At 44.2% G+C, this 26,065-nt stretch overlaps 1 protein-coding gene and 1 long non-coding RNA gene across 2 annotated transcripts; one reads left to right on the plus strand and one right to left on the minus strand.

The window, feature by feature from the left end:
* Positions 1-5,170: 5,170 nt before the first annotated feature.
* On the minus strand, positions 5,171-8,628 carry LOC125528963 (COMPASS-like H3K4 histone methylase component WDR5B). The gene is made up of 2 exons (XM_048693382.2): positions 7,847-8,628; positions 5,171-5,812 (listed from the first exon to the last, which is right to left on the minus strand). Exons 1-2 carry the CDS (start codon positions 8,549-8,551, stop codon positions 5,522-5,524), a joined length of 996 nt encoding a protein of 331 aa, XP_048549339.2. The 5' UTR covers positions 8,552-8,628; the 3' UTR covers positions 5,171-5,521.
* A 14,988-nt stretch (positions 8,629-23,616) lies between these two features.
* LOC147984417 (uncharacterized) lies at positions 23,617-24,837 on the plus strand. Its single transcript, XR_015615995.1, has 2 exons — positions 23,617-24,423; positions 24,569-24,837. It is a non-coding gene; the product is annotated as an uncharacterized LOC147984417 (long non-coding RNA).
* Positions 24,838-26,065: the final 1,228 nt, after the last annotated feature.

Here is a 26,065-nt window from a genome sequence, read left to right on the forward strand (position 1 = left end):
GACTCCAACTCCTGCGATCATCGTTTTTCCGCGCCGCTACAGTGCCCGGTTCGGATCCAGATCTGGAACCATAACCTCGGTTGACTTTTTGCCCCAACCCTAGTTTTTATGCATATTTCATCGCATCGTATCTCCGCAACCGTGGCTCCGATTTGCGCGTGTAGCATATCAAAATGTTCGTCTCAGAGAGTACATCATTTAATCTCATTGCATCATTTTCATTTGAGCTCATCTTGATGTCTGAATACTGTTGGAAGAGGGTTATGTCGTTAAATTGTCAGATCTGTTTCATCAAATAGATATTTGTCATTTTTGCCATGATTAATGTGTGCATGATATGCTCCTGAGCTCTACATGAGTTTTGTTATATGCCATGCCATCTTTATAGAGGTGCTTACCATGTATTTTTGTGATATGTGTGGTGACTAGCACAAGCTTGCAAAGTAGCGTATTCGGTAATGCTGATTTCAGGGACTTAGAATTTCTCTAAGTCCTTGATCTGTTTTTGTCGTTATGCCATATGTTCATGTTGTTTCCTAGTGATCCGTGCCTCTTTTGAGGATGATCAGTAAGTATGTTTTGTTAACATTGTGGTGCTCTAGCCATCCATGTCTTTGTGTGCATTTATGGAGCACCCTAGCTTGAGTCAATCGAGCTCTACTTTTGCTATTTCGTGATTCCTGGCAGATTGTTGACTTGTTAGCGATTTTTCCGAGGATGTTGTTATTGATCCGTGCATGCTATGTTGTTGTTCTTGCCATGTCTAGCTTCTATGTTATGTATTCTTGATGGGTGTATGCTTAGTTTGTAATGCCATGTTCTGTAGTGAGTGCATCGAGCTCGTAAACATGCCTACTCGTTAACTGTTTTGCATGCTTCAGTTTTTCACTAAGTCTGAGATCTGTTTATGTTTTTGCCATGTTCACATGCTTGCAATTGTATTTTCTGATCCCTTTTGGCTCAAGGTCACTAAGGGACTTTTGTTAAGTGCCTTGAGTAGCTTCATGCCATGCCTTACTTTGCCATGTTAAGTTCCTGTAGCATGTAGTGTTCATGCTCTAAAGTGTGCTACCTGATGTTAAATTCCAGACTTGTGTTAATTTCACTAAGTCTGAAACCTGTTTATCATTTGTATTTTTGCCATGCTTGTTTGAACCTGTTAATGGATGAATTGGTCGTAGCTCAGTGTTTATCTTTTGTTAAGCATCATGAGTGGATTCCTGCCATGTATTTTGTTGTCATGTTTGAGTGTTGTAGCATATTTATCTTGATACATTTAGATGGCTACTTGCTGATTATCGCAGACCGGTGCCATATTTGTTTTGCTTGTCATTTCCAAACCGTGCATCCGATTCCGGTGATCTTTATATCGATTTCAACCGAAATCACCTCACCTTTCCGGTGGCACTCTTGGATTTCCAAGTTGAGGCCAGGTTCAATCATTCCTTGTCAAATCTTGCATATGCATCACTTCTCGCATCCCGCATAGCATACCATGTTCGCATCATGTTGTTTGAGCATTGCACGTGGTTGATTGTGTTCCTTTTGCTTGTTTGTCTTGTTTGGTTAGAGCCGGGAGATGAGTTTGCTTACGAGGAGCCCGTTGAGTTTGCTTACGAGGATCAAGTCAACTCTGACAACTTTGCAGGCAAGATGATCATACCCTCGAAATCACTTCTATCTTTGCTTGCTAGATGCTCGCTCTGTTGCTATGCCTATGCTACGATGCCTACCACTTGCTTATTATGCCTCCCAAATTGCCATGTCAAACCTCTAACCCACCATGTCCTAGCAAATCGTTGATTGGCTATGTTACCGCTTTGCTCAGCCCCTCTTTTAGCGTTGCTAGTTGCAGGTGAAGATTGAAGATCGTTCCTTGTTGAAACATTGTTTATTGTTGCGATATCACTATATTATCTTGTTATCTTAATGCACCTATATACTTGGTAAAGGGTGGAAGGCTCGGCCTTTTGCCTAGTGTTTTGTTCCACTCTTGCCGCCCTAGTTTCCGTCATATCGGTGTTATGTTTCCGGATTTTGCGTTCCTTACGCGGTTGGGTTATAATGGGAACCCCTTGACAGTTCGCCTTGAATAAAACTCCTTCAGCAATGCCCAACCTTGGTTTTACCATTTGCCACCTAGTCTCTTTTTTCCTTGGGTTTCCGGAGCCCAAGGGTCATCTTTATTTAACCCCCCCCCCCGGGCCAGTGCTCCTCTGAGTGTTGGTCCACCTCGTCGGTCGCCGGTGGCCACCAGGGGCAACTCTGGGCTGGCCTACCGGAAGTTTGAACAATCTGAGTGTGCCCTGAGAACGAGATATGTGCAGCTCCTATCGGGATTTGTCGGCACATTCGGGCGGTGTTGCTGGACTTATTTTACCATTGTCGAGGATGTCTTGTAAAACCGGGATGCCGAGTCTGATCGGAATGTCTCGGAAGAAGCAATATCCTTCGTTGACCGTGAGAGCTTGTGATGGGCTAAGTTGGGACTCCCCTGCAGGGATTTGAACTTTTGAAAGCTGTGCCCGTGGTTATGGGCAGATGGGAATTTGTTAATATCCAGTTGTAGATAACATGAAACTTAATTTAATTAAAATGAATCAACCGCGTGTGTAACCGTAATGGTCTCTTCTCGGCGGAGTCCGGAAAGTGAACACGGTGTTGGAGTAATGCTTGACGTAGGTTGTTCTAGGATCACTTCTTGATCATAGTTCTTCGTTCGTACTTTGCCTTCTCTTCTCGCTCTCTTTTGCGAACAGGATAGTCACCATATATGCTAGTCGCTTGCTGCAGCTCCACATATTACCTTGCCTTCCCTATAAGCTTAAATAGTCTTGATCGCGAGGGTGCGAGATTGTTGAGTCCCCGTGACTCACAATTTACTTCCAAACCAGATGCAGGGACCGATGATACCGTTCCAGATGATGCGCTTGAGCTCAAGTGGGAGCTCGACGAAGACTCTCACCGTTACTATGTGTCTTTCCCAGATGATCAGTAGTGGTGCCCAGTTAGGGCGATCGGGGACCATGTCACATGTTGGGGTTGATCTTTTATTTTGGTACCGTAGTCGGACCATGAGTGTATTGGATGATTGTAATGTTATTCATGTATTTGGGTGACGTGACGAGTGTAAGCCAACTATGTATCCTTTCCCTTTTTATATATTTACATGGGTTGTTGTGAAGATTACCTTACTTGCGACATTGCTTTCAATGCGGTTATGCCTCTAAGTCGTGCTTTGACACGTAGGAGTTATAGCCGCATCGAGGGCGTTACAGCTCTCTTGTCCCGTTGACCGTGCCACGGTGGTCTACTGCGACAACGTCTCGGCGGTCTACCTCTCCGCTAACCCGGTGCATCATCGACGGACCAAGCATATTGAGTTGGATATTCATTTTGTTCAGGAACAGGTGACCCTTGACCATATTCGTGTTTTACACGTCCCTACTTCCCAATAATTTGCTGATATCATGACCAAGGGCTTGCCTACGGCGTCATTTGAGGAGTTCCGATCCAGTCTTTGCGTCAGCCGCGGTGTCGCTTCAACTGCGAGGGGTGTTAAGTATGTTATTTGTGCATGTATATTGACTAGGTCCACCTCTCTAATTTATTGTATAGATTGAAGTAGAGGCTCCATCTTATACATCATATATACGTGCCTATGCACGAGAGCAATACATCGTGCAATCATAATCTCATACAGTCTCGGCGAGGGCAAAAAAGAGGGCTCGCGCTGTTGGTGCATGCGGGGCCGTTCCCTTACGTCAGTGCCGACACCGTCTACTCGTGCATGGATTACGGCAGCAAGTATGAGCCGTCAAGAATCGATCAGGGCTACCGTCTCCGATACGGGTATGGCCGTATTCAAGGCGGCAGGATTGATGATGCCGGGCAACGCAGTGTAATTAAAGACTATGTGTCTCGCTACGTCTGCGGCCGAAAGATCGTCAGGGTAAAGCGGCGACGTCGCCGTTTAACGCCCGGCACTGCGCCTGCGTCGCGGTGGCCGTCGCCGGCTATGAACATCAGTATAATATGGGTGAATTCCCTATGACGCTTCTTAGTTATAGTCTTATACTAGAATTGCTACTCTACAGTTGATGCTCAGTTGCTTACGATGCTGCTTAACTATACCGGAATTGCTACTCTATGGTCGATGCTCAGTTGATTAATGCTGCTTACTATACCGGAATTGCTAGTTCATTGTCGATTGCAAACATTGACTTTGCCGAAACATTGAACATTTTTTCAAAATCGATAGATTTCACTCAGGGCGACGCTACGTGTCAGTCGGCGGATCTTCCGCATCCGCATCCGTTTGATCGAGGGCCATCCGCATCTTTACCCTTTGCAATAGACCTCATGTTGCAGAAATATTTGCAATAGAGGTTTTGTTGCAGAGTTTTTTTTTTCTAAACTCTTTTGAAACATAAGTGTCGGAAGTGCTTTTGAGACATAGATGATGTTGCAGATTTTTTTTATCTTTAACTTTTTGCCAACACATAGGTGTTATTACACAGATGACGTTGCAGAACTTTTTTATCTGTTGTCGTGAAATTGGTATCTGACGGCTATACATGCGGCAAAAGCGTACGCGTGATCGGCCAGTTGACCCTAATCTTTTCCCTTTCACTTACTCCCTCTTTTTTTTAGTTTGCATATAGATTTGTCAAAGTCAAACTTTGTAAAGCATCATGCATCTAGAAAAAAATATAGAAAAAATATGGAAAATTAATTTCATTATGCATGTAAGATAGTGTGTATATAGAAAAAACTATCAACATCTACAATACAAAACTTATATGTTATGAAAATTAATTTCATCATGCATCTAATAATATGATTTCATAGTGTGAATGTTGATATATTTTCCTACAAAGCTAGTCAAACTTTACAAAGTTTGACTTTGATCAAATATTATATGCAAACTAAAAAGAAATGGAGGGAGGGAGTACCATCCATGTGTTGCCAAGCCATGTTTGATCTATATATGGCCGTCACACGTTGAGCTAAGCAAGTTTGGTCAAGCTAAGCTCACGCTAGGTTCACAGCCATGAAGCCATATCGCAAGCTCAAGTGAGGCCATTATCCCAGCTCTGCAGATTGACACCTAATAATCAACAGAACATCAGTATCCATCTACATATGATGTGCAGTAACCATACTGATATATGTCCATTAACCCTACACACTGCCAGCATTGCAATGCTTTTATTAACTGCCGATCGCGCTGAGGTCCAAATCTGGTACCTTACAGCACCGTCGGGCACCAAATAAACACATCTCAACATTGGGAGACCAACTCATCCGTTGAGACTTGGAACCTCGAAGAGGAACAACTCGTATTAAAACAAAGCAGTGCAAGCCCAAATTAAGTAAAACCTCCAGGTTGACATACAACCAGGAGCGGCCCATGGAACACAGCAGCAAGTTTCTCTTTGAGATGCCACTTGCTGCTGCATAGGTTCGTTCTACATAGAGTACACACAGGTCTACCTATCCTCTCCTCTGCATGTTCTCATCAGCCATCTTGGACCCAGAGTCTCACAGTCTTGTCATTATCAAGGCTGCCAGAAGCAATTTTGTTCTCTGTTGGATGACATGACACCGAGATGACAGCGTCGGTATGGCCTTCCATTTTCTGAAGAATGTTTTTCCCTTGGAGGTCCCATATGTATACGCATTTATCTTCCGACCCACTAACAATGTACTTCCCGTTCGTGACAGAAAACGCAGACTGGATGCAGTATACTCTGTTCACATGCCCACTATATACCTTCAAGAACTTGCCAGTAGCATAGTTGCATAGTTTCTGCAAAGAAGGTGGGAGGCACTTAGTAAGCACATTTCTAGTAAACATGGAGTTTCGAAAAGATAGGCCCAACAACGTTTAAACAATGGTGATTGCTAGCATATTGTTTCCATTTAAAGAAAAGAAAAAATGCAAATAATAGTTTTGAGAAGCAATTTGCAACAATGTTTAGTTGCAAGTCATGGCGCATCCTGAGATTTTAAAAACAGTCATAGAAAACTGGCAATCTTTATGGTAAAATGTAATAGCCAGAGGCATGAGAGGCACCCTTGAGAAATGTAGCAATCACCCATTTGATGCTCGACTGTGTGGTGGCATACGAGGTGTGGACTTTGATGCTCAATAGCCGGAGACCCAAGTGGATCCCAGAACACAAGGCTGACATCATTGGATTGCGGAACCTATGCACGACCATTATCCTCACCTTCTGTCCCTCAAAAGAAAATTATCCTCACCTTCCGGATGATTTGGCTCCATCGAAACGATGTGGTGTTCAATGGCCGCCAATCTTCCATGAGGGCCCGGGTGCACTCAACTCGCTTGGAAGGAGCTCAATGGAGCAAAGCTGGATTGCTCTGTGGGGATGCTTATGGCTGCCAGATTGAGGCACCGGCAGGGGTAGAAGATGATGTAGTTGTTCAGGATTGTAGCTAACCTAGGGTTAGCAATGCTGCCAAACCTTTATCGGTGTTGTATTGTCCTCTTAACCCACCTCTTCTATGTTATTGATACACCTTCCAGGATGTATCTATACAAAAGTTTAACATTCTCAAACATCAGGTGTGCCAGTTGAACTGTAGGGCTTACAGCATTGATAAGAAATTGTATGTAATGATGTGTAACACTTTGAATTTGGAAGAAGGTTCAGTTCAAAAAAAATTGGAAGAAGGTGGAGACCAATGGTAACAGTAAGTCTGCGAAGAAGTGGACAAGAAGTTATAAAGAAGAGACAACAAAGCTTGGAAATAAAGTCGTGCAGATTGGGTGGAGTTCACACCAAGTCATGTTGTAGGAGACGGGGAAAAGATTCTTACAGCATGAACATATGACATGCCTATTGAAATTTGCAACAGCCAAATCATCCTTGTGGCATGACAAAGATGAATGAGAAGTTGCTGACAGTGTGCAGGCTCATCACAATATGGAGATTGCAAACATAACAAGAACATGGGGCTTGGCATGAAGTTAGTAGATAAGTATAAATAAACTCATGTAACTTGAAACATATAGAGCCCCAGCTCCTCAATTCTATTCAGACATGTAAGTTGAAAACATGGGCTTACCACAATGCCCCAAAAGAATGGAAACTTGATATTTTGGTAAACCATAATTCTGTTGATGCAAAAGTAGCAACTATGTGAGAACCAAACGTGCTAAAATCACCTTCAGTGACAGTTAAATGGACGAGCACCACTTGGCCGAAGAGCCTAAATGTGCAATGAGCGCTGTTATTTTGAACTTCAGAGATCAAAGTTTGAATTGAGATGGAGTTTTATAATTTCATCCACTGCCAAGTGTGACACTATATTTTTCATTTGAATTCCATATCAGGTGAGCGGTTCTGATAATTGTGCATATAATTTTGAAGGGAATATGACTTCAAACCCACAGTCTCAAATACAATATCCTTGTCAACATGTGGGTGGACCTATTCGAGAAAAAAAAAACATGTGGGTGGACCCTTGAACTGAATTTTAAGAACTGAGCAGGGCTTTCATTCACTGTCAAGTCGAGGTAAGTTGCAACCGAAAATTGGACTAGAACCTAGCTAAAGCCTGCAATCACTGTACCAAGATCAAAATATATCGAAGTGACCTTGACATCAAAGAACAATGAATATTGTCTGAACTAGTGCTGCGCGATGAGCTGAAATTGTGTGATTTGTACACCATCCAACAAACTGAAAGTGGTTTGCGCTCAACACTAACCTAAGGCCTAAGAGGCTTACACATGATCCTCAACAGCGTGATGGTTAGAGCTGAGACACTTATTTTGGGACGGAGGGGGTATGAAATAGCAGTCAATTGGTCATACCAGTGAGTCATCGAGCGTAGCGACGAGGATGAACTTGCCATTTGGTGAGAACATTGAGCAGGAAACCGCTGGCTTCTTGTCGTCAATGACTGTCTTGAGACAAGAGCCAGTTCCCGCATCCCAAATCTTGCAGCTCCCATCATGGCTCCCCGACACAATGATCGACCCGTCCCGGATGAAGTGGACGGAGGTGACGGGCTCAGAGTGCGCGTCGATGGCGCGGATGCAGCGGCCGCTGCTGACGTCCCAGATGCGCACGGTGCAGTCGAATCCCCCCGAGGCGACCTGGGAGCTGGTCTGCGGATTGAAGTTGGCACTGAAGACGAAGTTGGTGTGGCCCTTGAGCACGCGGATGCAGCGATCGGCGTTGGGGTCGGCGGGCTTGGGGCCGGGGAGGATGGAGCGGATGTCCCAGATGCGGAGGGTGCGGTCGTCGGACGCGGAGCAGAGGTAATTCGAGTCCGTGCTCCAGGACAGGTCGGAGACGCCCTGCGTGTGGCCGCGCAGGTTGGCGATGACGGCGAGCGAGGACGGGGAGAGGAGGGCGACCGTGCCGTCGAGGGAGGCCGTCGCTAGGAGGCGCCCGCAGGGGGAGAAGCGCACGCAGGAGATGGCGCGGGCGTGCGGGGTCGCCGCGCGCACCTGCCGGTATGGCCGGTACGGCGGCGCCGCCGGTGGCGGCTGCTGCTGCGTCGCCGAAGACATGGTCGGGGGGATTGGGAAAGGGGGAAAATGGCGAAGACCCGATGCTCTGTCCCAAGTGGAGTGGCAAGTGACCGTTTGTCCCTCAGCTATCGAGAAAAAATATATTTGAGTGATATGTTGGGCAAAATTTTACATTCGAAAATCGGCTGGTAGTTTGGTCCTGGATTGCTATACTTCTATATTTGCAGCTTTAAGTCTAAAATAAATGCTGGTATCACTCAACACTTGACCCAAAACAAAAGTGGTTTCGAGTTAGTGTGACGTCGTTCAAGTAGTAACCACACACACCTCATAGTTGATGTAACGACATCTCTCAACTGAAGGAAAGTTGTCGAAAAATATGGAATAAATCCAGAAAAAATGTGAACACCTGTGCTAAGCCTATCACTCGCTAGATGGATTGGTTCCGTCACAAAGAACTTAACTACTCCCTCCGTCTTAAGTGTATAGGGCATGCGCGTAGTTCTAGGTTGACAATTTAACTAGATAAATATGTGTTATATGTGATGAAAAATATATGTTTAGAAACTACATCCTCTTGAGAATCCAATGATATACTTTTGGTGAAATATAACACATATTTGGCTAGTCAAATCGATAACCTAAAATTACGTGCACACCCTATACACTGAGACGGAGAAAAGTATTGAAGATAAACTCGGCTCTCTCTATTGTTGGGATCATATAGAAAAAACCTAACACAAATAGATTAGCCAAGTTAGAGGCTTCTTGAGCTGCTAATGTCTGCTAATGGGGATACTTCAGGGCTCTTTGAATTGTAGTGTTATCGTAGGAACATAAAATGATTTAAATCTTATAAGTAGTTTCCTTTTTATGAAAGCCCTTTGGATGAAACTGCTAAATTTTCATGGGATCCATTCCCATGCCAACATTTTATACTAAGCTCAGACCTTATTTTATTTTTCTTTGAAAAGTCCACTGCAGTTTAGTTTATCACCCATATTATATCCCCCGCAATTTTCTAAAATTCATGTGTGTTCAAAATAAAGCTCAAACCTATGTCATTTGTGCACTTAAAATAAAGCTTCCGATGATCCCATCCCTTTGATCGTGTGTACAGGAGAACATGCCTCTTGAACCTCGCCTTTTGTGATTCTGCAACGGAAGAAAGTCGATTATGTTTTTTGGGAGCGTCTCAGCAGTTGCTCGTTTGAAAGAACATGCGGTGCCCCCATGTTTGGTTTTGGTAATTGATGACAATCTCTATGGACTAATGGTTGCCTTGAGTTATATTTGAAGGTTTTGTCCATAGGCTTTTCTTGGAGTACATGTGTTGGTTTCAAGGAGAGTTTGTGTCGACCAAGGTGTTATTCAAGGAATTATCCAAAGATTGGTCATGTGAGAGTTGAGCTTATTGCAAGCATGTCTTGAAGAAGAAGATTGTGTGATCATTCATGTCTACCTTCAAGACATCGTTCAAATGAAGAGAATTGGAAAGATTCAAGGATGATCAAGACTAAGTCAAGAGTGAATCAAGTTGATCAACTCACAAAGCGCAGAAGATGTACCGAGAGGGATCAAGTGATCCCATGGTATGATAAGAATTGTCAATTACGCTTTGTGTACTAACCCATGGTCTTCGTGAGAGTTCTTTGTGGGGTTAGGTTGCGGTGTGCAAGTTCAAGTGGAGCATCACGAAGAGATCAAATGCTTGAAGCTTGCCGTCCTTTGTGGTGATAATGGACTTGTGAATATGTGCGGAAGAGTGGCTCACCCATAGTGGAGTATGGGGGAGCAATCAACTAGTCTTCATCGAGTCAACACAATCAAGAAAGGTGGTCCAACTTGAGGGAGTCAAGATTGTCATCATCTAGCTCAAGTGGATCATGTGCAAGGCAAAGGTTTGCCCTTGATAGGTTTTCTATTTTACCGGTCTCATGATGGTAGTTGGGAGACCGAGTTATAGGATCGATTGTCGTACTATCAAGGGGGGCTCTCGATGAGTAGGTTGATCGTATCGTTCGTAGAGAGCTCAAACCATTGCATCCTTGCATCATCTTTCTTGGTTCTTGATGGTTCTCTTTGTGATTCTTAGAGCTTATGGTCATCTTGATGACAAGCTCGAGTTCATCGAAAACGGAGTTCACTTGCATCTTCTATGATGTTTTCGATGTTGGAGGTTTTGCCGATTCTTCTCGGTTGGAGGTTTCACTCCTCTATTTGTTGGCATACCTCCCCTGCCTCTTCTTACTATATCCAGTCACTGTTTTGATGCTACTCGTCGTCTTGTTTCCAACAAGCTTGAGTTTGCTCAATTCGGAGCTCATATGCAGAAGTTATGGCAGTTCTGGTTTTCTTGAGAGTGGTTTTTGTCTGGTCCCAGCGGTAGTACCGCGTGCCCCAACGGTAGTACCGCTTGGAGCTCTCAGCCGTTGTACCGCTGCTTCCGGGCGGTGGTACCGCCAACTTGCTCAGCAAAGACTTGGGCGGTTGTTCCGGCCAGGCACCACTCAAGTACTGGTCAGGCCTCTGTTTTGATGCGGTACTCGGGCGGTGGTGGCCCGGTTGGTCCGGTCGTACCGGTACCACCGGTGTCCAGAGCGGTTCGGCCGCTCAGGACTTAGCCGCCCGAGCGCTCAAGGCCATGCGGTTGCACCGGCCCGGTACCGCTCGACTACTGCACTCAGAGGTGACTCCTTCTGTTCCTATGCGGTGGTTGAGCGGTGGCTGGACGGTTGGTCCGGTTGTTCTTCTCAACCGGTGCTACCGCCTGGTCACCCGGTTGTACCGCCTGGTAGGGTTCTGCACGTATACTGTGAGTCCCGGTTGTACCGGGACCAGGAGCGGTAGTACCGCTCGTGTGCGGGCTAAGCACATAACGGTTGGATTTTCCCCCTCCTATAAAAGGGGGTCTTCTTCCCCATTGAACCTAACCTTTTGAGCTCGTGTTCTTCCCCCATTGTTGACCTTCTTTGAGCTTGCTAACTCTCAATCCCTCCATGGTTCTTGCTAGTTTTTGAGGGAAAAGAGAGAGGAGATCTAGATCCACATTTCCACCAATCACTTTCTCCTCTATGTGAGGGAAACCCCTTGGATCTAGATCTTGGAGTTCTTGGTGTTCTCCTTCTTGTTCTTCCTCTCATTTTCCTCCCTAGCATTATTTGCTCCGGTGGGATTTGAGAGAGAAGGACTTGGGCACTCCGTGTGCCCTTGCCATTGCATTTGGTGCATCGGTTTGAGTTCTCCACGGTGATACGTGGAAGTGAAGTTTGAGAAGCTTATTACTCTTGGGTGTTTGGGCACCCTAGAGCTTGTTCCTCTTGGGTGCCTTGGCGCCCTAGACGGTTGGTGTTGTTCGGAGCTCAATCATTATGGTGTAAAGCTCCGGGCAAGCGTCGGGGTCTCCAATTAGGTTGTGGAGATCGCCCCGAGCAATTTGACGGGTATCGGTGACCGCCCCCAAGGGTTGCCAAAGTGTACGGGTTCGGTGACCGCCCCCAAGGGTTGCCATTTGTACGGGTTCGGTGACCGCCCTCAAGGGTCCCTTAGTGGAATCACGACATCTTGAAGGAAATATGCCCTAGAGGCAATAATAAAGTTATTATTTATTTCCTTATAGTCATGATAAATGTTTATTATTCATGCTAGAATTGTATTAACCGGAAACATAATACATGTGTGAATACATAGACAAACAAAGTGTCACTAGTATGCCTCTACTTGACTAGCTCGTTAATCAAAGATGGTTATGTTTCCTAACCATGAACAATGAGTTGTTATTTGATTAACGAGGTCACATCATTAGTTGAATGATCTGATTGACATGACCCATTCCATTAGCTTAGCACCTGATCGTTTAGTATGTTGCTATTGCTTTCTTCATGACTTATACATGTTCCTATAACTATGAGATTATGCAACTCCTGTTTACCGGAGGAACACTTTGGGTGCTACCAAACGTCACAACGTAACTGGGTGATTATAAAGGAGTACTACAGGTGTCTCCAATGGTACATGTTGGGTTGGCGTATTTCGAGATTAGGTTTTGTCACTTCGATTGTCGGAGAGGTATCTCTGGGGCCCTCTCGGTAATACACATCACATAAGCCTTGCAAGCATTGTAACTAAGATGTTAGTTGTGAGATGATGTATTACGGAACGAGTAAAGAGACTTGCCGGTAACGAGATTGAACTAGGTATTGGATACCGACGATCGAATCTCGGGCAAGTAACATACCGATGACAAAGGGAACAACGTATGTTGTTATGCGGTCTGACCGATAAAGATCTTCGTAGAATATGTAGGAGCCAATATGGGCATCCAGGTACCGCTATTGGTTATTGACCGGAGACGTGTCTCGGTCATGTCTACATTGTTCTCGAACCCGTAGGGTCCGCACGCTTAACGTTACGATGACAGTTATTATGAGTTTATGCATTTTGATGTACCGAAAGTTGTTCGGAGTCCCGGATGTGATCACGGACATGACGAGGAGTCTCGAAATGGTCGAGACGTAAAGATTGATATATTGGAAGCCTATGTTTGGATATCGGAAGTGTTCCGGGTGAAATCGGGATTTTACCGGAATACCGGGAGGGTTACCGGAACCCCCCGGGAGCTATATGGGCCATAGTGGGCCTTAGTGGAAAAGAGAAGGGGCTGCCCTGGATGGGCTGCGCGCCTCCCCCTTCCCCTAGTCCTATTAGGACTAGGAGAGGTGGCCGGCCCCCTCCTCCTCTTTTCCCCCTCCGTGAATCCTATTCCAACTAGGATTGGGGGGGGAATCCTACTCCCAGAGGGAGTAGGACTCTCCTGCGCCCTCCTCCTTGGCCGGCCAGCCCTCCCCCTTGGATCCTTTATATACGGGGGCAGGGGCACCTCTAGACACACAAGTTGATCCATGTGATCTATTCCTTAGCCGTGTGCGGTGCCCCCTGCCACCATATTCCTCGATAATACTGTAGCGGAGTTTAGGCGAAGCCCTGCTGCTGTAGTACATCAAGATCGTCACCACGCCGTCGTGCTGACGGAACTCTTCCCCGACACTTTGCTGGATCGGAGTCCAGGGATCGTCATCGAGCTGAACGTGTGCTCGAACTCGGAGGTGCCGTAGTTTCGGTGCTTGATCGGTTGGATCATGAAGACATACGACTACTTCCTCTACGTCGTGTCAGCGCTTCCGCAGTCGGTCTGCGTTGGGTACGTAGACAACACTCCCCCCTCTCGTTTCTATGCATCACATGATCTTGCGTGTGCGTAGGAAATTTTTTGAAATTACTACGTTCCCCAACAGTGGCATCCGAGCCTAGGTTATTTATGTTGATGTTATATGCACGAGTAGAATACAAGTGAGTTGTGGACGATACAAGTCATACTGCCTACCAGCATGTCATAATTTGGTTCGGCGGTGTTGTTGGACGAGACGACCCAGACCAACCTTACGCGTACGCTTACGCGAGACCGGTTCCCTCGACGTGCTTTGCACATAGATGGCTTGCGGGCGACTGTCTCTCCAACTTTAGTTGAACCAAGTATGGCTACGCCCGGTCCTTGCGAAGGTTAAAACGGAGTCTATTTGACAAACTATCGTTGTGGTTTTGATGCGTAGGTGAGATTGGTTCTTGCTTAAAGCCCGTAGCAGCCACGTAAAACTTGCAACAACAAAGTAGAGGACGTCTAACTTGTTTTTGCAGGGCATGTTGTGATGTGATATGGTCAAGGCATGATTTTTATTGTATGAGATGATCATGTTTTGTAACCGAGTTATCGGCAACTGGCAGGAGCCATATGGTTGTCGCTTTATTGTATGCAATGCAATCGCGATGTAATGCTTTACTTTATTACTAAACGGTAGTGATAGTCGTGGAAGCATAAGATTGGCGAGACGACAACGATGCTACGATGGAGATCAAGGTGTCGCGCCGGTGACGATGGTGATCATGATGGTGCTTCGGAGATGGAGATCACAAGCACAAGATGATGATGGCCATATCATATCACTTATATTGATTGCATGTGATGTTTATCTTTTTATGCATCTTATCTTGCTTTGATTGACGGTAGCATTATAAGATGATCTCTCACTAAATTATCAAGAAGTGTTCTCCCTGAGTATGCACCGTTGCCAAAGTTCGTTGTGCCCAGACACCACGTGATGATCGGGTGTGATAAGTTCTACGTCCATCTACAACGGGTGCAAGCCAGTTTTGCACACGCAGAATACTCAGGTTAAACTTGACGAGCCTAGCATATGCAGATATGGCCTCGGAACACGGAGACCGAAAGGTCGAGCGTGAACCATATAGTAGATATGATCAACATAACGATGTTCACCATTGAAAACTACTCCATCTCACGTGATGATCGGTTATGGTTTAGTTGATTTGGATCACGTAATCACTTAGAAGATTAGAGGGATGTCGACATCTAAGTGGGAGTTCTTAAGTAATTTGATTAATTGAACTTAAACTTATCATGAACTTAGTACCTGATAGTATCTTGCTTGTTTATGTTGATTGTAGATAGATGGCTCGTGCTGTTGTTCCGTTGAATTTTAATGCGTTCCTTGAGAAAGCAAAGTTGAAAGATGATGGTAGCAATTATACGGACTGGGTCCGTAACTTGAGGATTATCCTCATTGCTGCTCAGAAGAATTACGTCCTGGAAGCACCGCTGGGTGCCAGGCCTGCTGCTGGAGCAACACCAGATGTTATGAACGTTTGGCAGAGCAAAGCTGATGACTACTCGATAGTTCAGTGTGCCATGCTTTACGGCTTAGAATCGGGACTTCAACAACGTTTTGAACGTCATGGAGCATATGAGATGTTCCAGGAGTTGAAGTTAATATTTCAAGCAAATGCCCGGATTGAGAGATATGAAGTCTCCAATAAGTTCTATAGCTGCAAGATGGAGGAGAACAGTTCTGTCAGTGAGCATATACTCAAAATGTCTGGGTATAATAATCACTTGATTCAATTGGGAGTTAATCTTCAGGATGATTGCGTCATTGACAGAATTCTCCAATCACTGCCACCAAGCTACAAAAGCTTCGTGATGAACTATAATATGCAAGGGATGAACAAGACTATTCCCGAGCTCTTCGCAATGCTGAAAGCTGCGGAGGTAGAAATCAAGAAGGAGCATCAAGTGTTGATGGTTAACAAGACCACTAGTTTCAAGAATAAGGGCAAAGGGAAGAAGAAGGGGAACTTCAAAAAGAACGGCAAGCAAGTTGCTGCTCAAGAGAAGAAACCCAAGTCTGGACCTAAGCCTGAAACTGAGTGCTTCTACTGCAAGCAGACTGGTCACTGGAAGCGGAACTGCCCCAAGTATTTGGCGGATAAGAAGGATGGCAAGGTGAACAAAGGTATATGTGATATACATGTTATTGATGTGTACCTTACTAGAGCTCGCAGTAGCACCTGGGTATTTGATACTGGTTCTGTTGCTAATATTTGCAACTCGAAATAGGGACTACGAAATAAGCGGGCACTGGCAAAGGACGAGGTGACGATGCGCGTGGGAAACGGTTCCAAAGTCGATGTGATCGCGGTCGGCACGCTACCTCTACATCTACCTTCGGGATTAATATTAGACCTAAATAATTTTTATTTGGTGCCAGCGTTGAGCATGAACATTATCTCTGGATCTTGTTTAATGCGAGACGGTTATTCATTTAAATCAGAGAATAATGGTTGTTCTATTTATATGAGTAATATCTTTTATGGTCATGCACCCTTGAAGAGTGGTCTATTCTTATTAAATCTCGATAGTAGTAATACACATATTCATAATGTTGAAACCAAAAGATGCAGAGTTGATAATGAAAGTGCAACTTATTTGTGGCACTGTCGTTTAGGTCATATCGGTGTAAAGCGCATGAAGAAACTCCATACTGATGGACTTTTGGAACCACTTTATTATGAATCACTTGGTACTTGCGAACCGTGCCTCATGGGCAAGATGACTAAAACACCGTTCTCCGGTACTATGGAGAGAGCAACAGATTTGTTGGAAATCATACATACCGATGTATGTGGTCCGATGAATATTGAGGCTCGTGGCGAATATCGTTATTTTCTCACCTTCACAGATGATTTAAGCAGATATGGGTATATCTACTTAATAAAACATAAGTCTGAAACATTTGAAAAGTTCAAAGAATTTCAGAGTGAAGTTGAAAATCATCGTAACAAGAAAATAAAGTTTCTACGATCTGATCGTGGAGGAGAATATTTGAGTTACGAGTTTGGTGTACATTTGAAAAACTGTGGAATAGTTTCGCAACTCATGCCACCCGGAACACTACAGCGTAATGGTGTGTCCGAACGTCGTAATCGTACTTTACTAGATATGGTGCGATCTATGATGTCTCTTACAGATTTACCGCTATCATTTTGGGGTTATGCTTTAGAGACGGCCGCATTCACGTTAAATAGGGCACCATCAAAATCCGTTGAGACGACGCCTTATGAACTGTGGTTTGGCAAGAAACCAAAGTTGTCGTTTCTTAAAGTTTGGGGCTGCGATGCTTATGTGAAAAAGCTTCAACCTGATAAGCTCGAACCCAAATCGGAGAAATGTGTCTTCATAGGATACCCAAAGGAGACTGTTGGGTACACCTTCTATCACAGATCCGAAGGCAAGACATTCGTTGCTAAGAATGGATCCTTTCTAGAGAAGGAGTTTCTCTCGAAAGAAGTGAGTGGGAGGAAAGTAGAACTTGACGAGGTAACTGTACCTGCTCCCTTACTGGAAAGTAGTACATCACAGAAAACTGTTTCAGTGACACCTACACCAGTTAGTGAGGAAGCTAATGATAATGATCATGAAACTTCAGATCAAGATACTGCTGAACCTCGTAGATCAACCAGAGTGAGATCCGCACCAGAGTGGTACGGTAATCCTGTTCTAGAAGTCATGATACTAGATCATGATGAACCTACGAACTATGAAGAAGCGATGGTGAGCCCAGATTCCGCAAAGTGGCTTGAAGCCATGAAATCTGAGATGGGATCCATGTATGAGAACAAAGTATGAACTTTGGTTGACTTGCCCAATGATCGGCAAGCAACTGAGAATAAATGGATCTTCAAGAAGAAGACTGATGCTGATGGTAATGTTACTGTCTACAAAGCTCGACTTGTCGCGAAAGGTTTTCGACAAGTTCAAGGGGTTGACTACGATGAGACTTTCTCACCTGTAGCGATGCTTAAGTCTGTCCGAATCATGTTAGCGATTGCCGCATTTTATGATTATGAAATTTGGCAGATGGATGTCAAAACTGCATTCCTGAATGGATTTCTGGAAGAAGAGTTGTATATGATGCAACCGGAAGGTTTTGTCGATTCAAAGGGAGCTAACAAAGTGTGCAAGCTCCAGCGATCCATTTATGGACTGGTGCAAGCCTCTCGGAGTTGGAATAAACGCTTTGATAGTGTGATCAAAGCATTTGGTTTTATAAAGACTTTCGGAGAAGCCTGTATTTACAAGAAAGTGAGTGGGAGCTCTGTAGCATTTCTGATATTATATGTGGATGACATATTACTAATTGGAAATGATATAGAATTTCTGGATAGCATAAAGGGATACTTGAATAAGAGTTTTTCAATGAAAGACCTCGGTGAAGCTGCTTACATATTAGGCATTAAGATCTATAGAGATAGATCAAGACGCTTAATTGGACTTTCACAAAGCACATACCTTGACAAAGTTTTGAAGAAGTTCAAAATGGATCAAGCAAAGAAAGGGTTCTTGCCTGTGTTACAAGGTGTGAAGTTGAGTAAGACTCAATGCCCGACCACTGCAGAAGATAGAGAGAAAATGAAAGATGTTCCCTATGCTTTAGCTATAGGCTCTATCATGTATGCAATGCTGTGTACCAGACCTGATGTGTGCCTTGCTATAAGTTTAGCAGGGAGGTACCAAAGTAATCCAGGAGTGGATCACTGGACAGCGGTCAAGAACATCCTGAAATACCTGAAAAGGACTAGGGATATGTTTCTCGTATATGGAGGTGACAAAGAGCTCACCGTAAAAGGTTACGTTGATGCAAGCTTTGACACTGATCCGGACGATTCTAAATCGCAAACCGGATACGTGTTTACATTAAACGGTGGAGCTGTCAGTTGGTGCAGTTCTAAACAAAGCGTCGTAGCGGGATCTACATGTGAAGCGGAGTACATAGCTGCTTCGGAAGCAGCAAATGAAGGAGTCTGGATAAAGGAGTTCATATCCGATCTAGGTGTCATACCTAGTGCATCGGGTCCAATGAAAATCTTTTGTGACAATACTGGTGCAATTGCCTTGGCAAAGGAATCCAGATTTCACAAAAGAACCAAACACATCAACAGACGCTTCAATTCCATCCGGGATCTAGTCCAGGTGGGAGACATAGAGATTTGCAAGATACATACGGATCTGAATGTTGCAGACCCGTTGACTAAGCCTCTTCCACGAGCAAAACATGATCAGCACCGAGGCTCCATGGGTGTTAGAATCATTACAGTGTAATCTAGATTATTGACTCTAGTGCAAGTGGGAGACTGAAGGAAATATGCCCTAGAGGCAATAATAAAGTTATTATTTATTTTCTTATAGTCATGATAAATGTTTATTATTCATGCTAGAATTGTATTAACCGGAAACAAAATACATGTGTGAATACATAGACAAACAAAGTGTCACTAGTATGCCTCTACTTGACTAGCTCGTTAATCAAAGATGGTTATGTTTCCTAACCATGAACAATGAGTTGTTATTTGATTAACGAGGTCACATCATTAGTTGAATAATCTGATTGACATGACCCATTCCATTAGCTTAGCACCTGATCGTTTAGTATGTTGCTATTGCTTTCTTCATGACTTATACATGTTCCTATAACTATGAGATTATGCAACTCCCGTTTACCGGAGGAACACTTTGGGTGCTACCAAACGTCACAACGTAACTGGGTGATTATAAAGGAGTACTACAGGTGTCTCCAATGGTACATGTTGGGTTGGCGTATTTCGAGATTAGGTTTTGTCACTCCGATTGTCGGAGAGGTATCTCTGGGGCCCTCTCGGTAATACACATCACATAAGCCTTGCAAGCATTGTAACTAAGATGTTAGTTGTGAGATGATGTATTACGGAACGAGTAAAGAGACTTGCCGGTAACGAGATTGAACTAGGTATTGGATACCGACGATCGAATCTCGGGCAAGTAACATACCGATGACAAAGGGAACAACGTATGTTGTTATGCGGTCTGACCGATAAAGATCTTCGTAGAATATGTAGGAGCCAATATGGGCATCCAGGTCCCGCTATTGGTTATTGACCGGAGACGTGTCTCGGTCATGTCTACATTGTTCTCGAACCCGTAGGGTCCGCACGCTTAACGTTACGATGACAGTTATTATGAGTTTATGCATTTTGATGTACCGAAGGTTGTTCGGAGTCCCGGATGTGATCACAGACATGACGAGGAGTCTCGAAATGGTCGAGACGTAAAGATTGATATATTGAAAGCCTATGTTTGGATATCGGAAGTGTTCCGGATGAAATCGGGATTTTACCGGAATACCGGGAGGGTTACCGGAACCCCCCGAGAGCTATATGGGCCATAGTGGGCCTTAGTGGAAAAGAGAAGGGGCTGCCCTGGATGGGCTGCGTGCCTCCCCCTTCCCCTAGTCCTATTAGGACTAGGAGAGGTGGCCGGCCCCCTCCTCCTCTTTTCCCCCTCCGCGAATCCTATTCCAACTAGGATTGGGGGGGGGATCCTACTCCCAGAGGGAGTAGGACTCTCCTGCGCCCTCCTCCTTGGCCGGCCAGCCCTCCCCCTTGGATCCTTTATATACGGGGGCAGGGGGGACCTCTAGACACACAAGTTGATCCACGTGATCTATTCCTTAGCCGTGTGCGGTGCCCCCTGCCACCATATTCCTCGATAATATTGTAGCGGAGTTTAGGCGAAGCCCTGCTGCTGTAGTACATCAAGATCGTCACCACGCCGTCGTGCTGACGGAACTCTTCCCCGACACTTTGCTGGATCGGAGTCCGGGGATCGTCATCGAGCTGAACGTGTGCTCGAACTCGGAGGTGCCGTAGTTTCGGTGCTTGATCGATTGGATCGTGAAGACATACGACTACTTTCTCTACGTCGTGTCAGCGCTTCCGCAGTCGGTCTGCGTTGGGTACGTAGACAACACTCTCCCATCTCGTTGCTATGCATCACATGATCTTGCGTGTGCGTAGGAAATTTTTTGAAATTACTACGTTCCCCAACACATCTTGCATTGTGCGAGGGCGTGAGGAGATTACGGTGGCCCTAGTGGCTTCTTGGGGAGCATTGTGCCTCCACACCGCTTCAAACGGAGATTAGCATCCGCAAGGGTGTGAACTTCGGGATACATCATCGTCTCCGCGTGCCTCGGTTATCTCTTACCCGAGCTCTTTACTTATGCACCTTACTTTGTGATAGCCATATTGTTTCTTGTCATATATCTTGCTATCACATAGTTGCTTATCTTGCTTAGCATAAGTTGTTGGTGCACATAGGTGAGCCTAGTTGTTTTAGGTTTTGTGCTTGACAAATTAACCGTTGGGCTTATTCCGCATTTGTTCAAGCCTAAATCGTAATTTTTTTAAAACGCCTATTCACCCCCCCCCTCTAGACGACATCCACGATTTTTCATCGTTGTTGTTCATCTTTGTCCTCAACATCGCAGACATTGTCATGGGTGACATGACTGACATCCAAAAAAAAGGCTGATGAAAATTCTAGTGTCATCATCGTAACTTTGTTGCTTTCTCAATTTGTTTCCCTATGAATCAAAATATGTACAATGTGTTGTAAAAACAAATTTTACACATTGTTACCAAAATCTGATTCCAATGCAGCTAGCTTACTGGGACCCCCAAAATATTTGTCTCTAATAGTTCATTTCCAATGCACCAGAACTATGTTTCCATCCCGGCAAAAAAAACTATGTTTTTGTCGAATAGAAATTATGCTTCCATGTCGACTAAAAAAGTAATGTGCTTCATTGGTCCATATAACATGTTTCCAACAACCTAAATATTGGCTTCATTCTTTCCGTCAACATCATAGTGCTTTCTATTCTCATGTCATATGGTTTCTCTATAATAAATTTCCGCTTCGCTCTATTATTCATGTGTTTCCTTACATGCTTTATACATTAATCAACCTGGAAGCACTAGCCATTGCCCACCGAGTGTGTGATGCAAACTAGCGTGTTGAAGTCGCTAATGAGATTAGATCAGGTGATTGAATTCAGGTCATGCATCTACTAAAACATGAAAGCGGGTTGTCTGGAGGAGAGAGAAAATCCTAATTGTAGCATGCGTCCATTGAAGCATGAAAACAAGTTGTACGAAACATGAAAAAGGTAATTAAAGCACATTACTTCAGGATAAATTGCTTCCTTGTCGGGGGAGATTGTCTACAACTCACACCTGCATTGGTATAGTCAAAAATAAAGGCATCATCGAGATAGACCTCATTAATGGAAATATTTATTGTCGAGAAAATAGCATTACAACTCAGGCTTGCATTGGTATAGTCAAAATTAAAGGCATTATCAAGTTTGTTCCTTACTAGGAAATGTGCCCGTGCGTTGCAACGGGAGAAATCCTTGCACACTCCTAGCGACGCACCTGCGTTGTGCTCATATTGTCCATCTATTCACGACGAACGTGATCAATCCCACGGCGATGTGCTTTTCATCATAAGCGCAACGCAGGTGCGTTACTACAGAGTAAACGATGAAGAGTGAGTCATCTTCCTCGTGTGTTGGTGAAGGGTGCCAACGGTTTTAGCGCAGTGGGCTTGCGTCATGCGGCATGTGGTGGAAATCGTGAGGTCCTCCTTGTTGATTTGAAGTATATAGAAAAACGACGATCATATTGAGCTTGCCATGATCATACTGGGCACTATCAAACTATAGTCACAACGGCATTAGAAAACATATAGATGACTGGATGCAAAGGTAACAAAAAATACACTGATCAAAATAGCTACTTTTTTAATTTAATAAGTTGCTGCAGTTCAATGATCACATACATAGTAGATCTTGTTAATATGAGAATTTTACTTGACAGACCGCTTCCTTACCCTGCTGCTTTAGTAAAGCATGTCGATGGATCGCACCTCGGAGCCCTCAACGACCGACCATGTTCCTGCATCCGATGCAATTTTGACCAATCGAAAAGAGGAAAAAAGATATAGTAGTCCATTAGGTTGGTCCATCGTCATCTTAATCTGCATGCACGTAAGGTCAACCAATTAATGCAAGGGTGTTGTGCATGTACATTTTACATGGTATAAAAATCTCGCCGGCATCGAGCTCCTTTCAGACGAAGACGGAGTCGGGCAGCGCTACAACGACAGAGGGACATTAGAGCGACTCGGACTCGGTGGCAGGAGATGCCATGGCTGCCTCTTGAGGCCTGAGACGCGTATGGAGGAGTTGCTGGCTGCCCTGACCTGTGGAGGCGGTGGTCCGGAAACAATTGGTGCGCCGACTCGATTGGGATAATGACCTACAAAAGATGAACCCCGACTGCATCAGATTAGGACGGGCGATAGGCGACTACGGCCTCAATGGGCGATAAGGATTGGATGGATGTGTCGTAGCCGATGAAATAGCCGGCTAATACGCGGAGTGAATAAAAATAGAGGGAGTATAAGATAACGTTACACGTTCATTTTCGTGTAGTATATAGAAACTATTTTTTTAATTGGGCTCATGGCTACTGCGCTAAAGAGAAATGTAGATTTAATTGTTAGGGAAGTACGGATCATTGCGTTAGAAAAGTTGTGATTTGGAATTAATTACCAAAAAACTGGATTTTATTATTTGGTAATGTGCTATTGGTTCCTGCCAGTTTGTAATGTGGCTAGTTAGAAAAGGTGAAAAGATTAGGAAAGTTTTTATTGAAAGAGTAAAAAACCAATATGAAGGGATAGTGGCTGAGGTGGGTTGAAAGAAAATCGAACGAAATAAAACCGGACAATAAAAATTATGGACGCAATCCTATCAACTAATAAAACAACATCAAGTAATAAAATAATCCATTAGGAGTAGAGATTTCTTTTCAATATTTCATTCACTTTTAATTATTTTGATAATGTAAAAACAACATCAAGTAATAAAATAATCGATGTTCATGCGATTTTTCTAATCAGTGCTAGGACACATAAACATCCAACACATCCCGTCCCGCTGGATTTATGACGATGCTCTCGACTCGCACACGCGTCAACTAGGTGCCACGTGCTTCCACCTTTTCTTGTCGGTCGAGTCATTCCGCCTCTAGTTCCCCCATTTCCCCATTCCCATCCAGCACCCACCGGGAAGAGGAGGTAGCAACACAGCAAGTCCACAAATTTTCCCCATTCCCCTCCTGCTGCATCTTCTTATCCTCATTGCAGGCTAGTCCTCCTCCTCTGCTCTCCATCCATCTCACATCACCACCCAGCTCTCTCTCTCCTCTTTCTATCCATCCACCAAACCCACAAATGGCTGGCTGGCTTGGCGTTGCCCCGCCCCCACCACCGGGAGTGCGCGTGGCCGTCGGACCACAGGACGCCATGGGCGCCTGCCTTGGAGCTCCCCTGTCGTGGGCCCGATCTGGCCGTGAACTCGACACCCCTTCTGCGGATCCGGCTGATTCCGCGCTGCTCATCCTCGCCGCCTCTGCTCGCGTTGACCATGAGGAGGAGGCCACTGTCTCGTCCAGCGGCGGGCCACCAACCGGGCGCAGTCAGGCCAACTGACTCGCCACCCCGTGCTCCGGATCTGGCCGATCACGCGCCGCTCATCCTCGGCGCCTCTGCTCGCGTTTGACCGTGTGGAGGAGGCCAGTGACTCATCCAGCGGCGGGCCACCAAGCCGGGTGGGGTTAGGCCAACTGACTCACCCCGGCCTACTACGCCACTGCCAGCCTAGCACGCGAGGCTGCCCAGTGACTCAAACCGGCCTGCATCTGCATCCCTCTTTCTCATTTTGTGCTTTCACCAATACTCATCTCGTTCTATGCTTGCAGGCCGATGTGAAGGCATTTGCTGACGCCGTTGCAGACCACCAGATCCTGAGTGCCGCCGCTGGATCCTATCCGCCTCTTTGCGATCCGTCTTCGCTCCTCATGTATTTGCAGTCCGTTTGTTTTTTTAGGAGTCTGATTGATATTACGGATAAACTACAATTGTATATAAACTGATGAGAATCAGTTTACAAGAGCGACGTGGGACAAAAAAAAATCCAACGTAAGCACATAACCAGATCGAGTTTGCGGCTGAAACTCTGTTGAGGTGATCACGGGTTGAGTACCAAAAATTGCAGGGTCTTTTTTGTAAAACCAAAGTGTTTTCTTTTAAAAAAGGAGTGCGGGTTAAATTCTCAGAAACGAGGAACTTATTTGAAAAACTGCTGCGATGACGGACCTCCAGAAAGTTTATTATTTATATACTAGTAAACTAGCAAATATGCTCGTGCATTACAACGGAAGATAAAAATCATGACTAGCCAAATAAATATGACTCAATATTTTGACACGTACTCTATTTTAACACAGTGGATCATCATGTTTTTATTTTTTTCTCACCCTAGCCGATGATTGCGATGTTCACGTGATCATAATGCATTTGATGCAGTAAATCATAAGGTTATGAGTTTGTCAGTGCATGCCACATTTGTCATTATGTTGCGCAAAGGAATGTTTAAAACTTCTAAAACAAATCTCATTGACTACGAACTACTCCTAACGCCAAAACATATAAAGACTTTTAAAAAACTAATCAAATCCTAAACATAAAATACTTTTAAATCAGTGAACAGTTTTTCGAATCAATAAACATGTTTTTTTGAACCTTTTTATTTTCTAAAAAAAATAATGAGCTTTAGTTTTGTTTACAAACTTTTTTAAATGTTTGAAACGGTTTCAAATTCATTAACATTTTTGACTCAACAAACATTTTTTGAATCGATGAATTTTTTAAAAAAATTGGGGAACAAATTTTAAAAATAAATTTTTTTATGAACATTTTCTAAAATGTCATGGACATTTTTTTCAGATTTCCGAATATGTTTTGACTACACGATCATTTTTTTCAAAATCATGAACATGATTTTATTTCTCGACCATTTTTCCAAATTGTGATTCTTTTATAATATTGCAAACAATTTTGCAAACCACCAACATTTTTTAAATCTGCAATTTTTTTATGATTTTCTAAACATTTTTGAATTCACACATATTGTATGATTTCTCAAACATTTTGTTTGAAAACTCGTAACTTTAGAATATTAGATCCCGAATTAATTTAAAGAAGAAAGAAAACAAAAAAGACAAAAAAGTAAAATGAGAAGAAACAGGGGAGTAAAGCCGCATGTGGGCCGGCCCATGAATGCATAGATGGGTTATGCGTGAGAAAAGAACGATAAAATTGTAGAAGCTGGGGATCGAACACCAGTCTCATCGCTAGAGGAGCGATAGGACAACCACCCTGCTACTCATCGTTCGTTAACTTCTACTCGACTCGCA

Source organism: Triticum urartu, chromosome 2A (assembly GCF_056163025.1).
Source record: "Triticum urartu cultivar PI428250 chromosome 2A, HENAU_Tu73, whole genome shotgun sequence".
Classification (NCBI taxonomy): domain Eukaryota; kingdom Viridiplantae; phylum Streptophyta; class Magnoliopsida; order Poales; family Poaceae; genus Triticum; species Triticum urartu.